Source organism: Setaria italica, chromosome VIII, assembly GCF_000263155.2.
Source record: "Setaria italica strain Yugu1 chromosome VIII, Setaria_italica_v2.0, whole genome shotgun sequence".
NCBI lineage: Eukaryota > Viridiplantae > Streptophyta > Magnoliopsida > Poales > Poaceae > Setaria > Setaria italica.
In genome coordinates this window covers 25,528,005-25,545,223 of record NC_028457.1, presented here as the reverse complement: position 1 = coordinate 25,545,223, position 17,219 = coordinate 25,528,005, and the positions used below count along the sequence as shown (strand labels likewise).

Sequence of the window (17,219 nt, the reverse complement as noted above, 5' to 3'; positions counted from 1 at the left end):
CATTTTTATGTTCTAAAATAGTTTATAATATAAGAATAGTTAGAGCTTCTATGCTTTTCTTTGAGAAAGTAGCTTCTATTATTTTGATCAAACCGAAATTAGATTAACAATTTTTTTGTCTTCAAACAAGAATTAAAGATTAATCTACTACTCACTCTGTCATTTTTATATGACATTACCACAACAAATAACCTTATTTTGGAAATGTTGCAAATTAGTTACAAATTGCATCTAATATTTGTCCAACAATTCTCAACTATATCTGTCTCCAAGAAATCAGACATGAATTAAATAACCCCTGCCACCCTTATCAACAGAAATTAAACTTGTCTAATTTTTTTGTCTCCAAGAAATAAAACATGACTTAAATAATTAATTTCTAAAGTACATATTAATAGAGTTACAATATTGTGCAAGCTAGTATTAATTGTGAGTTTTGACCACAAGTTAGATGATGCAGTACTCATATAGTCAATGTAGATAATCTAAAATAACAAATGAAATTTATGGCCGTCCAAATTTGTGGCAGCGTAGTACAGAACTCCTATAAGACTCGGTTTCGCCAATTTGCCATCAAACGGTCAGCACATTTCTGACCAGCTCGTTGAACCTCCTATGTGCAACACCTGCCCTGCTCTCTCTCTCTCTCTCTCTCGGATGGTTCTGAACTTGAGCTGAATTTATTAGCAGTGGCAGTTGCACTGCTTCCCACGACGGTGAGCATAGTTTAGTGGCTTCAGTACAGGCTCCACTTGGGCGAGGACGAGGAGGCGGGTGCCGCGCCTGTGGCCTCGCCATGTGCTCCCTCCCCCTCCTTCCACTCCTCCCTCCTCGGTATCTACATGCCAAGATCTCTCTCTGTGATGTGAAGTGCTGAGCAGAGGGCGCCGCTGCCATTTGCGTCTGCTCCTCGTAACCCCTGTCTCGCTTTGCCCTTCGTCTCGCCAACTATAAAGCCGGGGGTCCTTTGATGGGTGACCTTTTTGTATCTATGTGCAGGGTCAACTTCTTCAGGTCTCTTGGCTGAAACCACCTTCCTGGCTCACATTGTAAGTGCTCTTGAGGCAAGTGACTAGCTAATGTTCTTGATCCACTGTTCTTGGATGCTCATCTTGGTTCTTGGTTTTGCTGGCCCCTTCCTGCCGATCTGCTCATCTTTGCTGCATCTCTGCATACCTTTGCTACATTTCAGAGTGTGACAGCAGAGATCCAGAACATGCTTGGTCTCATCTATTGATGAAATAACTGAGATTGTTTAATCAGTTAATGTACTGTCACAACCCTTTGATACGATTTTTCAAACTTTTTGTGATGAGCTCCAGTTGAGCTGACTCTCCTCAGTTCAGTACCAATATTCCAGCATGTCTTGATCATTTCTAAGCTATTTGATTCAGAGTCCTGTAGTTTTTTTTCTGTACACTGCGTTGATCTGGTTACTTGTATCGGTGTTGAATGCTAATGGTTGATGGACATTCCTCTGCATTTCTCTACTACTCAGAACTTGTAAAGATGGGGTGTGGCCCATCAATCCCCAATAAGTACACGATAGGCGGCAAGGGGCGAAAGCGCCGGAGCATCATTCAGGAGGTTGCCGTGTTCGTGCCTACTGTCCGCATACCGGTGGCTTCTGACATAGTCCATCCGCTCAGGGGGATAGTTTCTAAGGATCTCGTTGATCGCCTTTCCACACTCCGTGCTCATGTGGTGGAACTAGCCGAAGAAATCTGTATGTTCATCTCTTGCTTTTGCTGCTTACTGACTGGATTTGCTAGGATACTGACAGTAATTTTTATTTCTTCTGTTGGATTGGTGACTTTATGTGAAGATTGTGCGGATGTATCAGCTGTTTCAGAATTGCAACACGCGCTGGAGGAGTACTTGCCAGTAGTTCTTGGTCTAACAGTGAAAGGTTTGGACTCGTGCTTATTCACTTTGTTGTTGTAGTTTTCGTGGCTACTCAATGATTTATAATGAAATTGTTATTGGTCCGAACAGAGAGCCGCCTTGAACCATCCGTACAATTCAGATGGAAGACCTTAGATGATGATCAGGTGAGAGTTTGTAACCTCTGCTGTTTAATTACTGTTATTTGGATACCTTTATAGATTGAATTGCAATTTACAAGAGGATGTTTCGTATTCAGGAGTGTTGTTTGGCCAGCGCGTGGTATGAGGTGCTGTCGGTCGTACACATGATGGCGATGCTTGCATTGTTTGAGGCCAATTTAACACTCATTCCGAAGAACGCTCAAGCTGGCAGTGAAAGGAAGGTATCAGAAGGTCTGTTGATCCTTTTTCAGTACATGCCTTACTACTACTATTTTTTCATATTTTCCGTTATGTTTTTTGTGGCCAATCTTGATAATGGAATAAATTGAAGAAAATAGTTTTGATCACACTGGCAGTATTGAATTACGGATTTGGCGGATTGATTATTTGGAACAATACTACAATCATGCATTTGGTAGCTATATAAGGAGCACTGCATCTCTTCATGAATACTTTGTCACATATGGTAAAATAGGGGAAATAAATGATACATTTTGTGATTACTTCTGCAGATGCAAAGAAGGATGTTGTCAATGCATTGCTCAGGGCATCAGGATGCTTAGACTACTCCGTACGTCGCATACTTGTTCAAATACCTGCACAAGTCAAGTATGCCCTCACCCTGCAATGCATATAGCCATCAGAAATTAACACCTCTGAATGTTCCTCCAAGCAAGTATTTACTGTACCTTACCTTTTCAATTGCAGGAAGAGCTTTCCTAGTTACTTGCAGGAAGGTATGCTTGAGGCCATCTCAATTCAAGCATTGGCTCAGGTATACTTGTTATCTTTGTATATTTTTGAATTTTGATGTTACGGTGCTGAAATTAATAATTAACTTGTCCTGTCCCAACTGCAACAGTGTGTAGAAATACAGCTTGGCCTGGCTTCTGAATGTGAAAAGGCAACATTGTCAGTAAAGAGGAGGCTAGCCTGTGAGCAAGTCAGTTATTTTTCTCAGGTCAGTGTTGCCTAACAAAGTCGATATCCAATGAACATTTTCTTCAGTTATTTCAGCATCTAATGGCTTTCTACTTTCTAATTTTTGCTCAGGCTCACTATTGTCTGTCGGGATGCGATACAAGTGACTCATACGGAAAGAAACTTCTGTTGTTCCTGAAGTGGAAATGCATGGAGGCTAAGGTTGTCTGAAGATACAATATAATTTTTTTCAGAGTCCCAAAGACTATTTCTGTGGTTAAGTTGTCCTTTTTTGATCTTGCAAATCAGGCTGTAGCATATTACTACCATGGTCTCGTACTTGACAAGGGCGGTGAAACGGCCAACCATATCAGCGCAGTTTGCTGCCTCTCTGCAGCTGAAGACCTGCTCTCAGACAGCAAGAGGGCTTGTTTGAGTTTCTGCTTGGCAAATCCTGTCACAAGGTCTGATACCACTCCAAGGGGATCATCAGCTTAAATTGAATCAAAATGTATGTGCTGACAAGTTCTGTTCAAATTCAATTGTTTGTAGGGTACCACCTCCCTGGGGTGTCATGAAGAACATGCACAAGAAAATTCCAGATGTCGCGTACAAGAAGTTCCAAGTGTACGGGCATCTGTTCGAGCAAGACAAGAACAGGTAAATCCCCTGGTTTCATTATCAATTCTACATCTAAAATGATAAATTTCAAAGTTGGAAATTTGTTGTTGGATGCTAACCGTTCCTGATCTTGCATGAACACCCAGTAGATAATCATATTTCTTTGGCTCTAGTGGTGATTTCATTAGTTTCCTTGTGCAGCGCACTTCAATCGATTCCTGATCTACCAGAGTTTGCACTGTCGCTGAGACCAGAAGGCTACGAGTTACCAAGCACTGATTCAATCTGGGAGAATGTTAATGGCCAACCCCAGATTCAGAGCCTCAAGGAGCATCTGAATGATGACGAAGACGAAGTAGATACTAAATGATACTAGCCACACATCCAAATGCTTCCTCCCAGTGTACCGTGAAAAGTAGCTGAAGTTGTAGTCTAGGCATCAAAATGAGTCCTAAGTGATTTGGATCCAACAGTGAGTACAACCAAAAAAGGGATCAAAATCTGTATCAATCTGTATAATCGCAAGTATTTACCATCCGATATAGTAAAGTTTTCATGTGTAATACAATCATAAATAATAGGAAAGAATAGTTTGTTTTCTTACTGTCATCTCCTCAGATAGTTTTTATTTTGCCAACTGAAGAACAGAGCATCACAAAGAAAAAACTACGGTACACATTTCAATACAACAATAATTGTCCCTTTTCCTTGGTGTGCTCACTGGTCATGTGCATGAAAGTTAGAACTTGATCTGACAGTAATAGATAATTAAAGGTCAGTCTCCAGTGTTTACTAATCCAGTTGTCATATAAGGTTATTCTTGTACACTTCATGATCCTTCCAAATGAGTCTGAAGGCATGAATAATCAATGTGAACAGATACTCTAGGGTCTCGATCAAATCAAAATTACTTCATTTCACTTTGCATATAATATTACATGGAGGAAAAAAAGGGGGAAATGGTCCATTCAAACATTTTGACTCGAACACACGTGTCATTGGCAGCTCTATTGATTTGTTGAAAACCTGTGATTACTTAAGTACCAAATGTGTCTACTGGTCCGGCACTAATTTTTACCTCTCCTATTTTTTTTATAAGCAGTCACACCGAAACGTTGTGGGGTCTACTATATGGACCATCATTGATGATTGAAAGTCAGCCTAGTGTGTGGAAATTCTTTCGAGTAAGAGTTTATTTTCCTTTGGTTTCCATAGTTTTTATTTAGGTCAAAGGTTGAACCTGGAAGCAAATACACTTTTTACCAGGTTACCAGCGTATAATTTCAATTGGGTACTTCAAAGTGTAGGAGCTCTCTCACAAGACAGCACATCCAACTCAACTAATGAACAGTTGGTGAGAATTTCCAGGGAGAAGTTGATTATGTTTTAGCTAGTGCCTAGTATTCACTAACAAATAAAATGGTTTATATTGCTATGCTGCTGCAACATTGTCGATTGTAATAGTTCTTTTTGGTAAAACTTTAAATAGTCTTTCATAAATTAATTGAGAAATATATCATTAGCTAACTTGTATATATGTCGTTCCAAAGCATCACTTGTCTCGTTCTCAACAAAAACGAGAATCATCTTTTGCAATGAATCCAAATCATTTATTTCATTCAGAAAAGGTATATATCTTTCTACGCAAGATACTATGTGCTGTAGTCAGCATGCCGACCTTCAGTAAATAATTAGACAGAGCTACACCCTACTTGGAGAAAATGGGTGTTGTCATATACTTGTTTGGCACTATGGCACACAATCCTTCAAAAGATGGCAAGATTAGTATTTACATAGGAAGTGGAAGAGAGAGGCTCAACCGCACCAGGAAGATTCAACATTCCCGGTCAGAAAAAATCATCCCCTGATTGTTCAAATAACTTATCACGGCCAAGTTGTACTAAAGAAACTTCAGCAATGGCGGCTCCATCAGAGGCTAAAAGATCAGCTGTTCTCCTCAGCCTCACTGGCCTTGTTGCTCTTGCAACACTATCCAGTGGCAACAATGAAGGTATCAGCACCCATCATCACATTGTATGTGCTTTACAAAGAAAAGAGTTTGAGCACTGAAAAATGGTATAAGTTTGTGGTGAAAACTCAGTGGCTATTGTTTGCACTGCAAAACTTGTGCTAATGTTTTGCAGGAAGCTAAGTGACGTTGTGCTGACTGGCAATCTCAAGAACCATGTGTACCTGGAGCTTCAGTATAATGAACTTAGTGGCTCTATCCCTACTTCTCTTGGCAACAATAAAACATTGGGATAATTGTATGTGCTTGCTTCAAAATTTGGCACCAGAGCAAAGCTGCTAATCACTAGAGAAAATTACACTAATACCCATAAGTCAATTATTGATTATTGCAGAAACTATACTGCTATCAGATGTAGAACCTTTAGAGATTTAAAACTCAAAGTATATAATTTTAAGGCATACATTCATTTGAAAAGGAAATATTATTGTAGGTAGACAATAGCCAAAATAGGCGAAGGTTCCCATTCAAACATTCTGACTCTTGGGTTAGTTGAAAAGTATGCACACTATGGTAGAAGATCCTGTAGAGCACTTGTTAGGATTGACAAATGATTACCAAGAGGTAATTCAGTCAACAGATACACATTTTTCAATAGAAATTTTGTTGGGATCCGAAAGCTGAGCATTGTCGCTCCCAAAATTTATGCGAATCGCTGAATCGCCATATGTCTTGTTTGAATCTAGATTAAAAAATAATTGTATTTTAATAACTTGGAATTTGACCCAACAAAATTCTCTACTGTGCTACATCCACATTAATAATTCTAGAGAAACAATCTTATTTCCTATGACAATTAGTACAATCTAGACACCATGCATGCAGGTTGTTGCTACCACACAGGCACAAGGTCAAAGTTTACTTGGTCAGAGTAATACCAAATTAAATCTAATCCAGGACTTGCTTTGCAAATCATTCATCAAAAGAGTATAATATCCGGTCAATGAAGGAGAATAGATTTATCAGACCAGACAAGGGAAGATTCACAAGACACCTCCCTTCCCTTCATTTATTCAAACAACTGCCTATAAAAAAGCCCCCCTCACTATTTCAGTGTGCCAAGCAGTTCTCAGGTTCGCAGCAATGGCTGCTCATCAGTTTGCGGTGGCAACAGCAGTCCTCAGTTGCCTTCTTGCTCTTGCAACATTTGCAAGCTGCAACACTGAAGGTAAGTTGCATATCAAAATTCCGATCATATTGCAGGCATCATTGTCAAGTTTAGTCTTTTTCCTGAAACATGCTGTTGAGACTTGAAGGTGACATACTGTACAAGCAAAGGTTGGCATGGAAGGACCCAAACAATGTGCTCCAGAGCTGGGATCCGACTCTTGTCGACCCCTGCACCTGGTTTCATGTCACTTGCAACAACGATAACTCCGTCATCCGTGTGTACGTCTCTCTATCTCCTTTGCCCCTTATCACTATTATGAAGAGAATTTAGGATAGGCCCAACGGATCAGAAACTCTGCAAGTGCTGCTGTTCAACATCTGAATATATAGTTTTCTCCTTGGAAAGCATCAATCGTTTCTTCCTGAGTCGTGCACGCACTTATGGAATCTGTATGACTGCTATTTGTACATTCTGTTCAAGAAACCAGAACATCTGATGATTCGTCAACAGTGTATCTGATAGTGTAAGTTTATCTGCAAACCATGTTTATACTGAAGTGCAAGTACCTATTTCTTGCTTTTTGCAGGGATTTGGGGAACGCAGGCATCTCAGGCCCTCTGATTCCAGATCTGGGAGGACTGCAGAACCTCCAGTACCTGTAAGAATTGAATAACTTGTTGCTATCACTGCAAGCATCGAGAATTACACTCTGAACGGTTTTTCTGAAATTTGGTTTACCGATGTTTGCAGCGAGTTGTATGACAACAGCCTGAACGGTACAATACCAGCAACATTGGGAAACCTGACTAAACTCATCAGCTTGGATCTTTATGAAAACCAGCTTACTGGAGAGATACCGGCTACGCTTGGCGCCATCAGCAACCTGCGATATCTGTATGCAAATTCTGTAATCATTTCATACGCTTCATTAGACTCTCGTGAATCCTGGCTATTTGCTGAACTTCCAATTGCGCTAATAATGTTCTGCAGGAGGTTGCACGAGAACAACCTGACTGGGGCTATACCAACTTCTTTGGGCAATCTGACGAGCCTTCAGGAATTGAAACTTCAGAAGAATGAACTCAGCGGCTCTATTCCATCCTCCTTTGGAAACCTCAAAACAGTGTTGATCCTGTATGTCATATAGTTCCTAAATTCACAGATGATGTTCTGAATAGTCAAAAAAATGCTTGCGAGTTTGGTTTAATTATTCTCGAGGGTACTTTTGACTCTTCTTTGCACAGGAAGTTGAACGATAACATGCTGTCCGGCATGGTTCCACTGGAAGTCCTCTCTCTTCTCATTTCTGGGAATTTGACGGAGATGTGAGTGGTTTAGTTATATTAGTTACTTCTTTATCTCTTCTACGTGGTACATTATGTTACGATATATTTTCGTTGACTCGCACTGACACAAGAAAAATCGTCTTCATCCAGAAATATTGCAGAGAACGACTTGACAGGCACAGTGAGATCATCAGGATTCAGAGGTACTAATGTGAATCTAAACTGCAGCTTTAGTAGATTTACATTTTCGTTTTCCTTTGTACATTCATATAATACATAGTGATGTTTACAAGTATTACACATTTGCATTATCACAGTGACGGCGATTATCCAGGACAAGCTGAAGAATGCATGATGAGTCCCTGGATCGTGACATTGTTTTCCTTCATGCGTGTTGGAAATAAACAAATAAATCCAATGACAGGGATCAATATAGACATCTTGCAGTAGGGATTCTTCTGCTCAATAAAACTTATTTGTCTGGGGTTTCATCTCTTGTAGCAGTATGAATGAATGAATGAGATGGAAAATCTCTAGTTCCCTAAAAAGAACTGAGTTTTCAAAGGAAGAAAATACTTTTCTCCTTATGCAAAATATAATAATATTTTACTTCATTATAGAACAACGGTCAGTGTTTCTTGTGGACAACTTCTTTGGCAAGAAGTACCACCACAGGCCTAAAGGGCCAGCCTCTTCTGGTGCCGCCAGTTAGTTAGAGATAGACTTTGAGTTTGTTACAAATAGAGTCCTAATCTATTAAGGTTTGAGTTTGTTACAGCTTAGAGATAGAATCCTAGTCTGTTAAGGTTTGTTTTAGCCGACTCATTATATAAGAGTCTTAGGCGCCAGGAGATTAGTCAAGCAGAAGACAGATCTGATCTCAGAGCCTCCTAGGGAGGGGGAGTAAGACTCTGCCAATTTGCCATTGTAACTCATATCCAGTCAATTAGCCATATCATCTTTGGTATCAGCTGGGACCTTGGTTTCTGTATGCTGCCAATTGCAGATCCACCACGCCCCAGAACCCCCTGCGCACCGCCAACCCCATCGCTTCCACGACAACAATGGGCGATTCCTTCGTCACCCAGGCTGTCTTCTATGTTGCCGTCGCCAAGATGATCACCAAGATGAACGAGATCAGTATGAAGCTTGACAAAGAATTGGGATCTGTCCACCAGGAGCAAGGGCGTCTTGCCTCCTCCATCACCAATGTCCAGAATCAGGTTCTGGAGAAGAACGGATGCTTTGACGCTACTGGTTCCTCCTCCAGGGGAGACGGGAAGTATGGGCCGCCGCCACCGCCTATGCATAAGCTCCGCTTCCCCAAGTATGATGGCTCCGACGACCCCCTGGGCTAGCTTCACAAGTGCGAGCAATTCTTTCGCTCCTAGGGCATGCTGGAAGATCAGAAGGTCTGTACGACGATGTTCTATTTGGAGGGCACCGCGGGACAGTGTTACTACCGCTTGGAGAAGAATCGCGGCGTCCCTACTTGGCCGCCTTTCGTTGAGGGCGTCAACAAGAGGTTTGGGCTGCCGGTGCGCGGCAACCCCCTCGGCGAGCTGGCCCATCTTTGCCGCACGGGCTCCATCGACGACTACTAGGAGCAGTTCCTTAAACTCCTGGCATGCTGTGAGGGCGTCACCGAGCAGCAGCGGATCGCCATCTTCTCCGCCGGCCTCCTTCAACCCATGAGCATTGATGTGGAGATGCACAAGCCTGAGACATTGGAGGACGCCATGGCGCTAGCGTGTGCCTATGAGCGCCGCACCTAGGTGGTCAACGAGGGTGCTCGCTCCCTGGTGCACGCGTCGCGCCCCTCTTCCCGCACTAGTTCGTTCACCTCAGCCCCGGCCAAGCCTCCTTCTACACCGCCGTCTTCTTTGATGGCGTCTTCATCACCAGGCGCTCCTGTCAAGCTAGTGGCACCACCAGGCGCCCATTTCACTCGCCTCTCATCGGAGGAGATGGCGCAACGGTGCCTTGAGGGTCTGTGTTTCAAATGTCTAGAGAAATTTTCAAGGGAACACGCCAAGCAGTGCTCGATGAAGGGCATCTACTGGATGGAGCTGGACAGCGACAACGATGCTTCGGATGGCACAGGGGAAGATGAGCCGACCATCTCCCTCAATGCCATCACTGGCATCCAAACGAGGTCCACCTTGCAGCTCGCCACCGTTGTCCAGGCCGTGGGCCTCACTGCCTTGGTGGATCCGGGATCCACCCACTTGTTCATCACTGCGGACACTGCCACCCGGCTTGGACTCACTCCAGAGGCGCGGCAAAGCCTCACCGTCGGCGTTGCCAACGGTGACCGCATTCCTTCCACTGGCGTCTGCTGGAACATCGTCATCCACATCGGCCAGGAGGAGTTCTATGTCAACCTATTTGTCATTTTGCTCGACAGCTACGAGCTCGTCCTGGGGTGTGACTGGCTTCGCACCTTGGGCTCCATCCTCTGGGACTTCACACGGCTGTCCATGGCTTTTTGGCGCCACGACCATTGCGTCAAGTGGTTCAGGGTCAATGGCCAGCCTTCCCCACAGCTAGTTGTCACTCAGTCATCGGATCTGCTTGGGCTGCTGTTGGAGGAGTTTGTTGTTTTATTCGCCACGCTATCAGGGTTGCCATTGATGCACGCCTTCAGCTACCCATTCATCTTCTTCTAGGTACTTCTCTAGTGGTGGTGCGCCCCTATCGCTACCCACAGCTTCTGAAGGATGAGATTGAAGCCCAATGCTAGGCCATGCTCGAGCAAGGGATCATCCGCCCTAGCACGTCAGCGTTCTCCTCGCCGGTACTGTTGGTGTGCAATTGGGATGCCATGTGGCACTTCTGTGTTGACTACCGCACCCTCAACCTCAAGACCGTCCGCGGCAAGTTCCCAATTCCGGTGGTGGAGGAGCTCCTAGATGAGCTCAAGGGCGATGTTTTCTTCACCAAGCTCGACCTCTCAGCGGCTATCACCAAGTGCGGATGCATCCCAATGATGTGGCGAAGACGGCGTTCTGCATCCACCACGGCCACTTCAAGTTCCTAGTCATGCCGTTTGTCCTCACCAATGTGCCATCCATGTTCCAGGCGTTGATGAACGAGGTTCTCCGTCCGTTCCTCCGCTGCTGCGTTCTTGCCTTCTTCGATGACATCCTGATTTACAACAGCTCCTGGACCGATAACCTATAGCATGTTCGCGCTATGTTCTCCATCCTAAGCGAGCATGGCCTCGTCCTCAAGTGATCCAAGTGCCTTTTTGGGGAACGTCGGGTGCATTATTTGGGCCATGTCATCACCGACGCCGCTTGTGGCCATGGATACTAAAAAAATTGTGGCTGTCCAGGCTTGGCCCCGTCCTCAGTCTGTCAAGGTGCTGCAGGGTTTTCTTAGCCTCACCGGGTACTATTGCCGGTTCATCACTAACTACAGCCTCATTGCTGCCCCATTGATTGCTCTTCTGAAGAAGGATGCTTTTTTGTGGAGTTCGGAGGCAACAGCAGCTTTTGAGGCCCTTAAGGCCGCCCTCACAATGGGTCTTGTACTGCAGCTTCCAGATTTTGATTGGCCCTTTATTGTGGACTGTGACACATTTGGATCTGTTTTTGGAGCTGTGTTGCATCAAGGCACAGGGCCTATAGCTTTTTTCAGCAAGACGGTAGCCCCTCAGCATGCTAAACTCGCAGCCTATGAACGGGAGTTAATTGGATTGGTTCAGGCAGTAAGGCATTGGTGGCCATATCTTTGGGTCCGGGAGTTCATCATTCGCACAGATCACTGCAGCTTGAAGCATCTCCTTGACCAGCGCCTATCCACAATTCCGCAGCACACATGGGTCAGCAAGCTCTTTGGCTACAGCTTCCAGGTGGAATATAAACCCGGGAAACAAAACGCTGCCGCTGATGCTTTATCTCACCGGGATGAACAGGAGGTAACTGGCCATGTACACGCCATCTCTCGCCTAGAGTTTGTTCTATTCGACGAATTCAGGGAGGAGGCGTCCTCTTTGCCGGAGATCCAGGCCAAGAAGCAGGAGATTGCAGATGGGACAGCAGGGGTGACATGGTCTGTTGTGGATGGATTTGTCATGCATCGGGGCATAATTTTTGTTCCTGATTCTTCTTCCCTGTGGCCGCAACTCCTTGCTGCTGCCCATGGCGCCAGCCACGAAGGGACACAGAAAACTCTCCATCAGCTACGTGCTTCCTTCTACAGTCCGCATGCGCCCAAGTTGGTTCGCGACTATGTCCGGGGCTGTGCTATCTGCCAGCGGAACAAGACTGAACATCTCCACCCAGCGAGATTGCTGCAGCCAATGGACGTTCCCCAGTCCGTTTGGAGCGATATTGCTATGGATTTTGTTGAGGGGTTTCCCAAGGTCGGCGGCCGGTCTGTTGTCCTTATAGTGGCCGACAGACTCTCCAAGATGGCACACTTCATCGCTTTGGGCCATCCCTACACAGCCCTCATGATGGCTCAAATATTTTTTGATGGCATAGTTCGCCTCCACGGTCTGCCATGCTCCATTGTCAGTGACTGTGATCTCGTTTTCACCAGTACATTGTGGACGGAGTTATTCACCATTGCCAGCGTTAAATTGCGCCTCAGCTTTGCTTTCAGGCTGCAGACAGATGGATAATCTAAAGTCACCAACCGTGTTCTAGGGGTGTATCTTTGCTGCTTGGCAGGGGATCATCCTCGCAGCTGGCTGTGTTGGTTGCCTTGGGCTGAGTATTATTACACCACCTCCTATCAGTCTGCCCTGCACGCCTTGGGCTGAGTATTGTTACAACACCTTCTATCAGTCTGGCCTGCAATGCACTCCTTTCCGCGTGGTGTTTGGCCATGATCCACCCTCACTGTTATCCTACCAGCCAGGTTTAGCACATGTGGTAGCATTGGACCGACAGCTTGTGCATCGTGATGAATTTTTGGCGGAGATACGGGAGCGTCTTCTGCAGGCTCAGGATTATATGAAGGCCACACATGATAAAGCTCACAGGGTGCTGGAATTTGCAGTGGGCGATTGGGCCTGGTTGCGCCTACACCACTGTTCAGCCACGGGAATTACTGACAAGGCCAATGCAAAGCTTGCTCCTTGCTTCTACGGTCCGTTTCAGGTGGTTGAACGAATTGGGCAAGTGGCATATCGTCTTCGCTTGCCACTGAAGGCTCAGATTCATGACGTTTTTCATGTGGCCTACCTGAAGAAACATTAGGGACCTGTTCCTGATCATATTATTGTGCTGCCACCGGTTGTTCATGGCTGGGCTATTCCTATTCCAGATAAGGTGGTGCGTGCTAAGCCTACAGCCAATTCCTGGGATATTCTGGTGCAAAGGCGGGCCGCGGTCCTGCTGATGCTACGTGGGAGCCGTTGGACAAGTTCAAGGAAAGCTACCCTGATTTCAAGCTCGAGGACGAGCTTTTCTGTCAGGGGTGTGGAAGTGTTGTGGACAACTTCTTTGGCAAGAAGTTCCACTGCAGGCCTAAAGGGCCCACCTCTTCTGGTGCCGCCAGTTAGTTAGAGATAAACTTTGAGTTTGTTATAGATAGAGTCCTAATCTATGAAGATTTGAGTTTGTTACAGCTTAGAGATAGAGTTCTAGTTTGTTAGGTTTGTTCTAGCCAACTCATTATATAAGAGTCTTAGGCGCCAGGAGATTAGTCAAGCATAAGACAGATCTGATCTCAGAGCCTCCTAGGGAGGGTGAGTAAGACTCTCCCAATCTATCATTGTAACTCATATCCAGTCAATTAGCCATATCAGTGTTGCAGCCAAGAATTCAAGTGGCCGAGGAAAACGTCTAACATAAGAGATAAGGATATGCAGTCTGATGTGAGGTTGAACTTATATAACTGACCACTGAAAATAAACAAGTAAATTTCAGAAAACTATATATCATCTTTTTGTAATATGCTAGAAAAAGAATGGTGTGCTTCTAATTTCTGACACAACTCAAGTCTTAAGATTTCAACATTAGAGGTCCTTATGTGTATGAAAAAAAACATTTGCAAGTATTTACAACACTCTAACAGTGTATCTTACTTGTTGAGGTACGTCCAAAAAAATGACAATCAAGTCAGCTTACTTACACCCTTAGAAACATGCTTTTATTTATCCATCATTAGTGCAAAACAAGAACAAACAAACAAATAATTTCCCCCATTCAAATATTTTTACTCCAAAAGGATACACATGTGGTTGGAAGCTTCTGTGAAAAAGCTTCCTTTTTGCAGCCTGTGGTAACCTAGCTAGGCCTAGGTTATCATGGTACAGCCCTATAGGCTGAGTTTGTTTTTTTTCAAACAGCAAAACTATCTAGTGAGTGCAAGAGAAAAGCTTGACCACATCAGGAAGACTGAATGCTCTGGGTCAACAAAAGCATTCTCAGATTGTTCAGTTCAATAAACCAGCAATAGCTTTCGGACAGCACAATTCAGAGAAGCAGCACTCAGGAAACTTCAGCAACGTCGACTCAGTTTGCAGTCCTTGCAAGTTGCAACAGTCCAGGGAGACCAGGACTTGCACATCTTTTCCTCACAAGAGAACATTGACGGCTATGCTGGAGACATGTATAATCACACAAGAAAAGCTTCAAATCCATTCCGTGACCCCAAGCGATCATTATAAAAGCTACCCATCAAACTTTCCATTGCTCCATATAGGTTTTCAGGTTGCAGCGATGGCGGTTCAGTTTGCAGCATCAGCAACATTTCTCACTAGCCTTCTTGCTCTTGCAACTACTCTTGCAACCTGCAATACTGAAGGTATCCTTCATGACAATTTCTGATCATTCGATAGGCAACGGTATTATGATTAGTCTTTTCTGAGCCATGCTTTTGAGACTTGAAGGTGACATACTGTACAAGCAAAGGCAAGTATGGAGGGACGCGAACAATGTGCTGGAGAGCTGGGATCCTACCCTTGTCAATCCCTGCACCTGGTTGCACATCACTTGCAACAACGACAACTCTGTCATCAGAGTGTATGAACTGCATATCACTCTGTTTTCATTCCCTGTCATTTTTATGAACTGCATAATCTTAGGGTGGGCTTGAGACAGCACTAACGGTAACTGTTTTTATTTGAGATGTGCATGCATAGTTGATAGTTCTCATCTCAAAATATGTTGCATCATTCACCGAAGTGACCAGGATGACAGTGCATACATATTTGTATATTTATAGAAAGATTCAGGAACTCTGATGTACCTTATGGTATGTTTTTGTCTTATCTTGTGCATGTCCCATTAACCGTCTGTTCTTGCTTTTTGCAGGGATTTGGGGAACGCAGGCCTCTCAGGCTCTCTGATTCCTGATCTGGGTGGACTGAAGAACCTCCGTTTTCTGTAAGAATTGCATAATTTGTAACTACATTGATTTCTTTGTGCCTCCTTTTACAAGAATTTCACATGATTCCTTGAGATGGCTGCGAACTATAACAATTTTCTGAACTGAGAAAAGCGTTGATGTTCTGCAGGATGTTGTTTGAGAACAACCTGACAGGATCTATACCATCATCCCTTGGCAATCTGAAAAGCCTTATGAACTTGGAGCTTCAGAAGAATGCGCTCAGTGGTGCTATTCCGGCCTCCTTGGGCAACATCAAAACACTGCAGTTCTTGTATAATCTTGTTCCTAAATTTACACAAATATGCATTCAATAGATAGCAAACATTGTAGATAAAATTATCACCACATGCACACACTTTCATTCCACGAAGAACTAACTTCAAGCCTACAAAAACATTGAAATTTTAAGTTTTTTGAAGTATAGGTACTAATTTTCTGGATAGTCATCTCCTTATGGGTAGTATTGACTCTTCTTTATAGGCGGCTGAACGGGAATATGCTGACTGGAAAATTGCCACAAGAAATCCTCTCACTTGTCGCTGTTGGGAACTTGTCTGAACTGTGAGTACTGTTGTCAGATTCAGATTTCGCTACTACTTCTACGTGGATAAAATATAACACTGTGAGATGATGTTCTCTCTATAATGGCTTGCACTGACACAAGAGAAAAACGCAGAAATATTGCAAATAACAAACTGGATGGCACAGTTCGATCATCCCGACCAAGAGGTACTAATTTGCAAGCCATGTGCATCGTCTTTGGTAGATTAAGCCTTTTGTTATCTTTTATTCTTACGGGGGCTATAAAATGGTTTTTGTAACAGTGACTGCGATTATCCAGGACAAGCTGAAGACTGCTACCTGAGTTGACCGAGACATTGTTATTATCTATGCACTTGCTAGGAAAAAATGAATAAATCCAGCGACAATTTTAACCTAGTGAATATAACTTTATTTGATGCTATGAGCTGGGACATCTATAGTTTCTATAAATGGAAATAAACAGAAGATGTTTAAATTTTCCTGAATGAGGAAAAAATAATTGTAACTTCTCGACAGAGATTTTCAGATGCAGAGCCAAAAATTTGAGACGCACCAACTATTAATCTCAGAAAATAAAAAGGAAGCTGAATCCTGATGACGACAACCTTAAGCCCGTGGACCCTTTAACTTATTAACTACAACATCAGTTTGGATTACAATGAAAAGAATCAATTTGCATGATTCATCTCATGGGAATCTGAACTATAGCTGCATGCAAATTTTGCCCAACTATATTGGGCCATGATGGGCTTTGAAAGCTAGCCTATGGTTTGGATCTTTCAGGAAAGATCCTAAGACCTGTCCTAACATATCGGATGGGTATTGTCCTTCCCTCTTTTGTTCTTCGCTAAGCAGTGGCTGTATTTTTTCTTCAAAACGAATCAGTGACTACTATAATCCTGATATCATGTGTGCAAGCTGAGTCCAAGATGAAGAACACCCTTTTCACTCACATGTTTCAGATGGATGAACAAATCGATGTCTGCAGTTTCTGAAACATATATAGCTGTTCCATTCCATGTGTGTTTCCTGAAGATGAGCTTAGTGATACCTTATTTTATAACAGAAAAGTTGGACATCGGTCCTCTAGGTTACCAACCAGGTGCTTACACCTCGATTGAAGGTTCTGTACAGACTACTTTTTTTTTGAGGGTCACGGTGGGGGGGGGGGGGGGGGGGCGCGGGGGTGGAGCGCCCCACCTGATAAATTCATTCATTCAAGGGCCTTTTGCAGGCCAAACAGCATTTTACAGAGGATTTCAGCAAGGAAAGCATGGGGTCAGGAGGTGATCTTTGTTGAGTGGCAACTACAT

General features: G+C 43.7%; 3 protein-coding genes across 8 annotated transcripts; all 3 read left to right on the top strand.

The window, feature by feature from the left end:
* Positions 1–590: 590 nt before the first annotated feature.
* LOC101774826 lies at positions 591–4,193 on the top strand. 6 transcript variants are annotated; one of them, XM_022828960.1, is made up of 13 exons: positions 591–901; positions 1,000–1,049; positions 1,499–1,726; positions 1,826–1,909; positions 1,996–2,051; positions 2,144–2,279; positions 2,561–2,657; positions 2,757–2,823; positions 2,911–3,009; positions 3,102–3,191; positions 3,279–3,433; positions 3,522–3,629; positions 3,792–4,193. In XM_022828960.1, the coding sequence occupies exons 3-13, from the start codon at positions 1,510–1,512 to the stop codon at positions 3,958–3,960; spliced, it is 1,278 nt and encodes a 425-aa protein (XP_022684695.1). In that variant the 5' UTR covers positions 591–901; positions 1,000–1,049; positions 1,499–1,509; the 3' UTR covers positions 3,961–4,193. The 6 variants fall into 6 exon arrangements, with proteins under 6 accessions (XP_022684695.1, XP_022684697.1, XP_004979345.1 ...); XM_022828962.1 differs by having other exon boundaries at positions 1,000–1,064; XM_004979288.3 differs by having other exon boundaries at positions 591–912.
* A 2,476-nt stretch (positions 4,194–6,669) lies between these two features.
* On the top strand, positions 6,670–8,505 carry LOC101775232 (leucine-rich repeat protein 1). Its single transcript, XM_004979289.3, has 8 exons — positions 6,670–6,787; positions 6,876–7,008; positions 7,317–7,388; positions 7,481–7,624; positions 7,721–7,864; positions 7,975–8,055; positions 8,167–8,219; positions 8,334–8,505. Exons 1-8 carry the CDS (start codon positions 6,703–6,705, stop codon positions 8,369–8,371), a joined length of 750 nt encoding a protein of 249 aa, XP_004979346.1. The 5' UTR covers positions 6,670–6,702; the 3' UTR covers positions 8,372–8,505.
* Positions 8,506–14,642: 6,137 nt separating this feature from the next.
* On the top strand, positions 14,643–16,462 carry LOC105915021 (leucine-rich repeat protein 1). Its single transcript, XM_012848402.2, has 7 exons — positions 14,643–14,778; positions 14,864–14,996; positions 15,288–15,359; positions 15,491–15,634; positions 15,844–15,924; positions 16,040–16,092; positions 16,188–16,462. Exons 1-7 carry the CDS (start codon positions 14,694–14,696, stop codon positions 16,226–16,228), a joined length of 609 nt encoding a protein of 202 aa, XP_012703856.1. The 5' UTR covers positions 14,643–14,693; the 3' UTR covers positions 16,229–16,462.
* Positions 16,463–17,219: the final 757 nt, after the last annotated feature.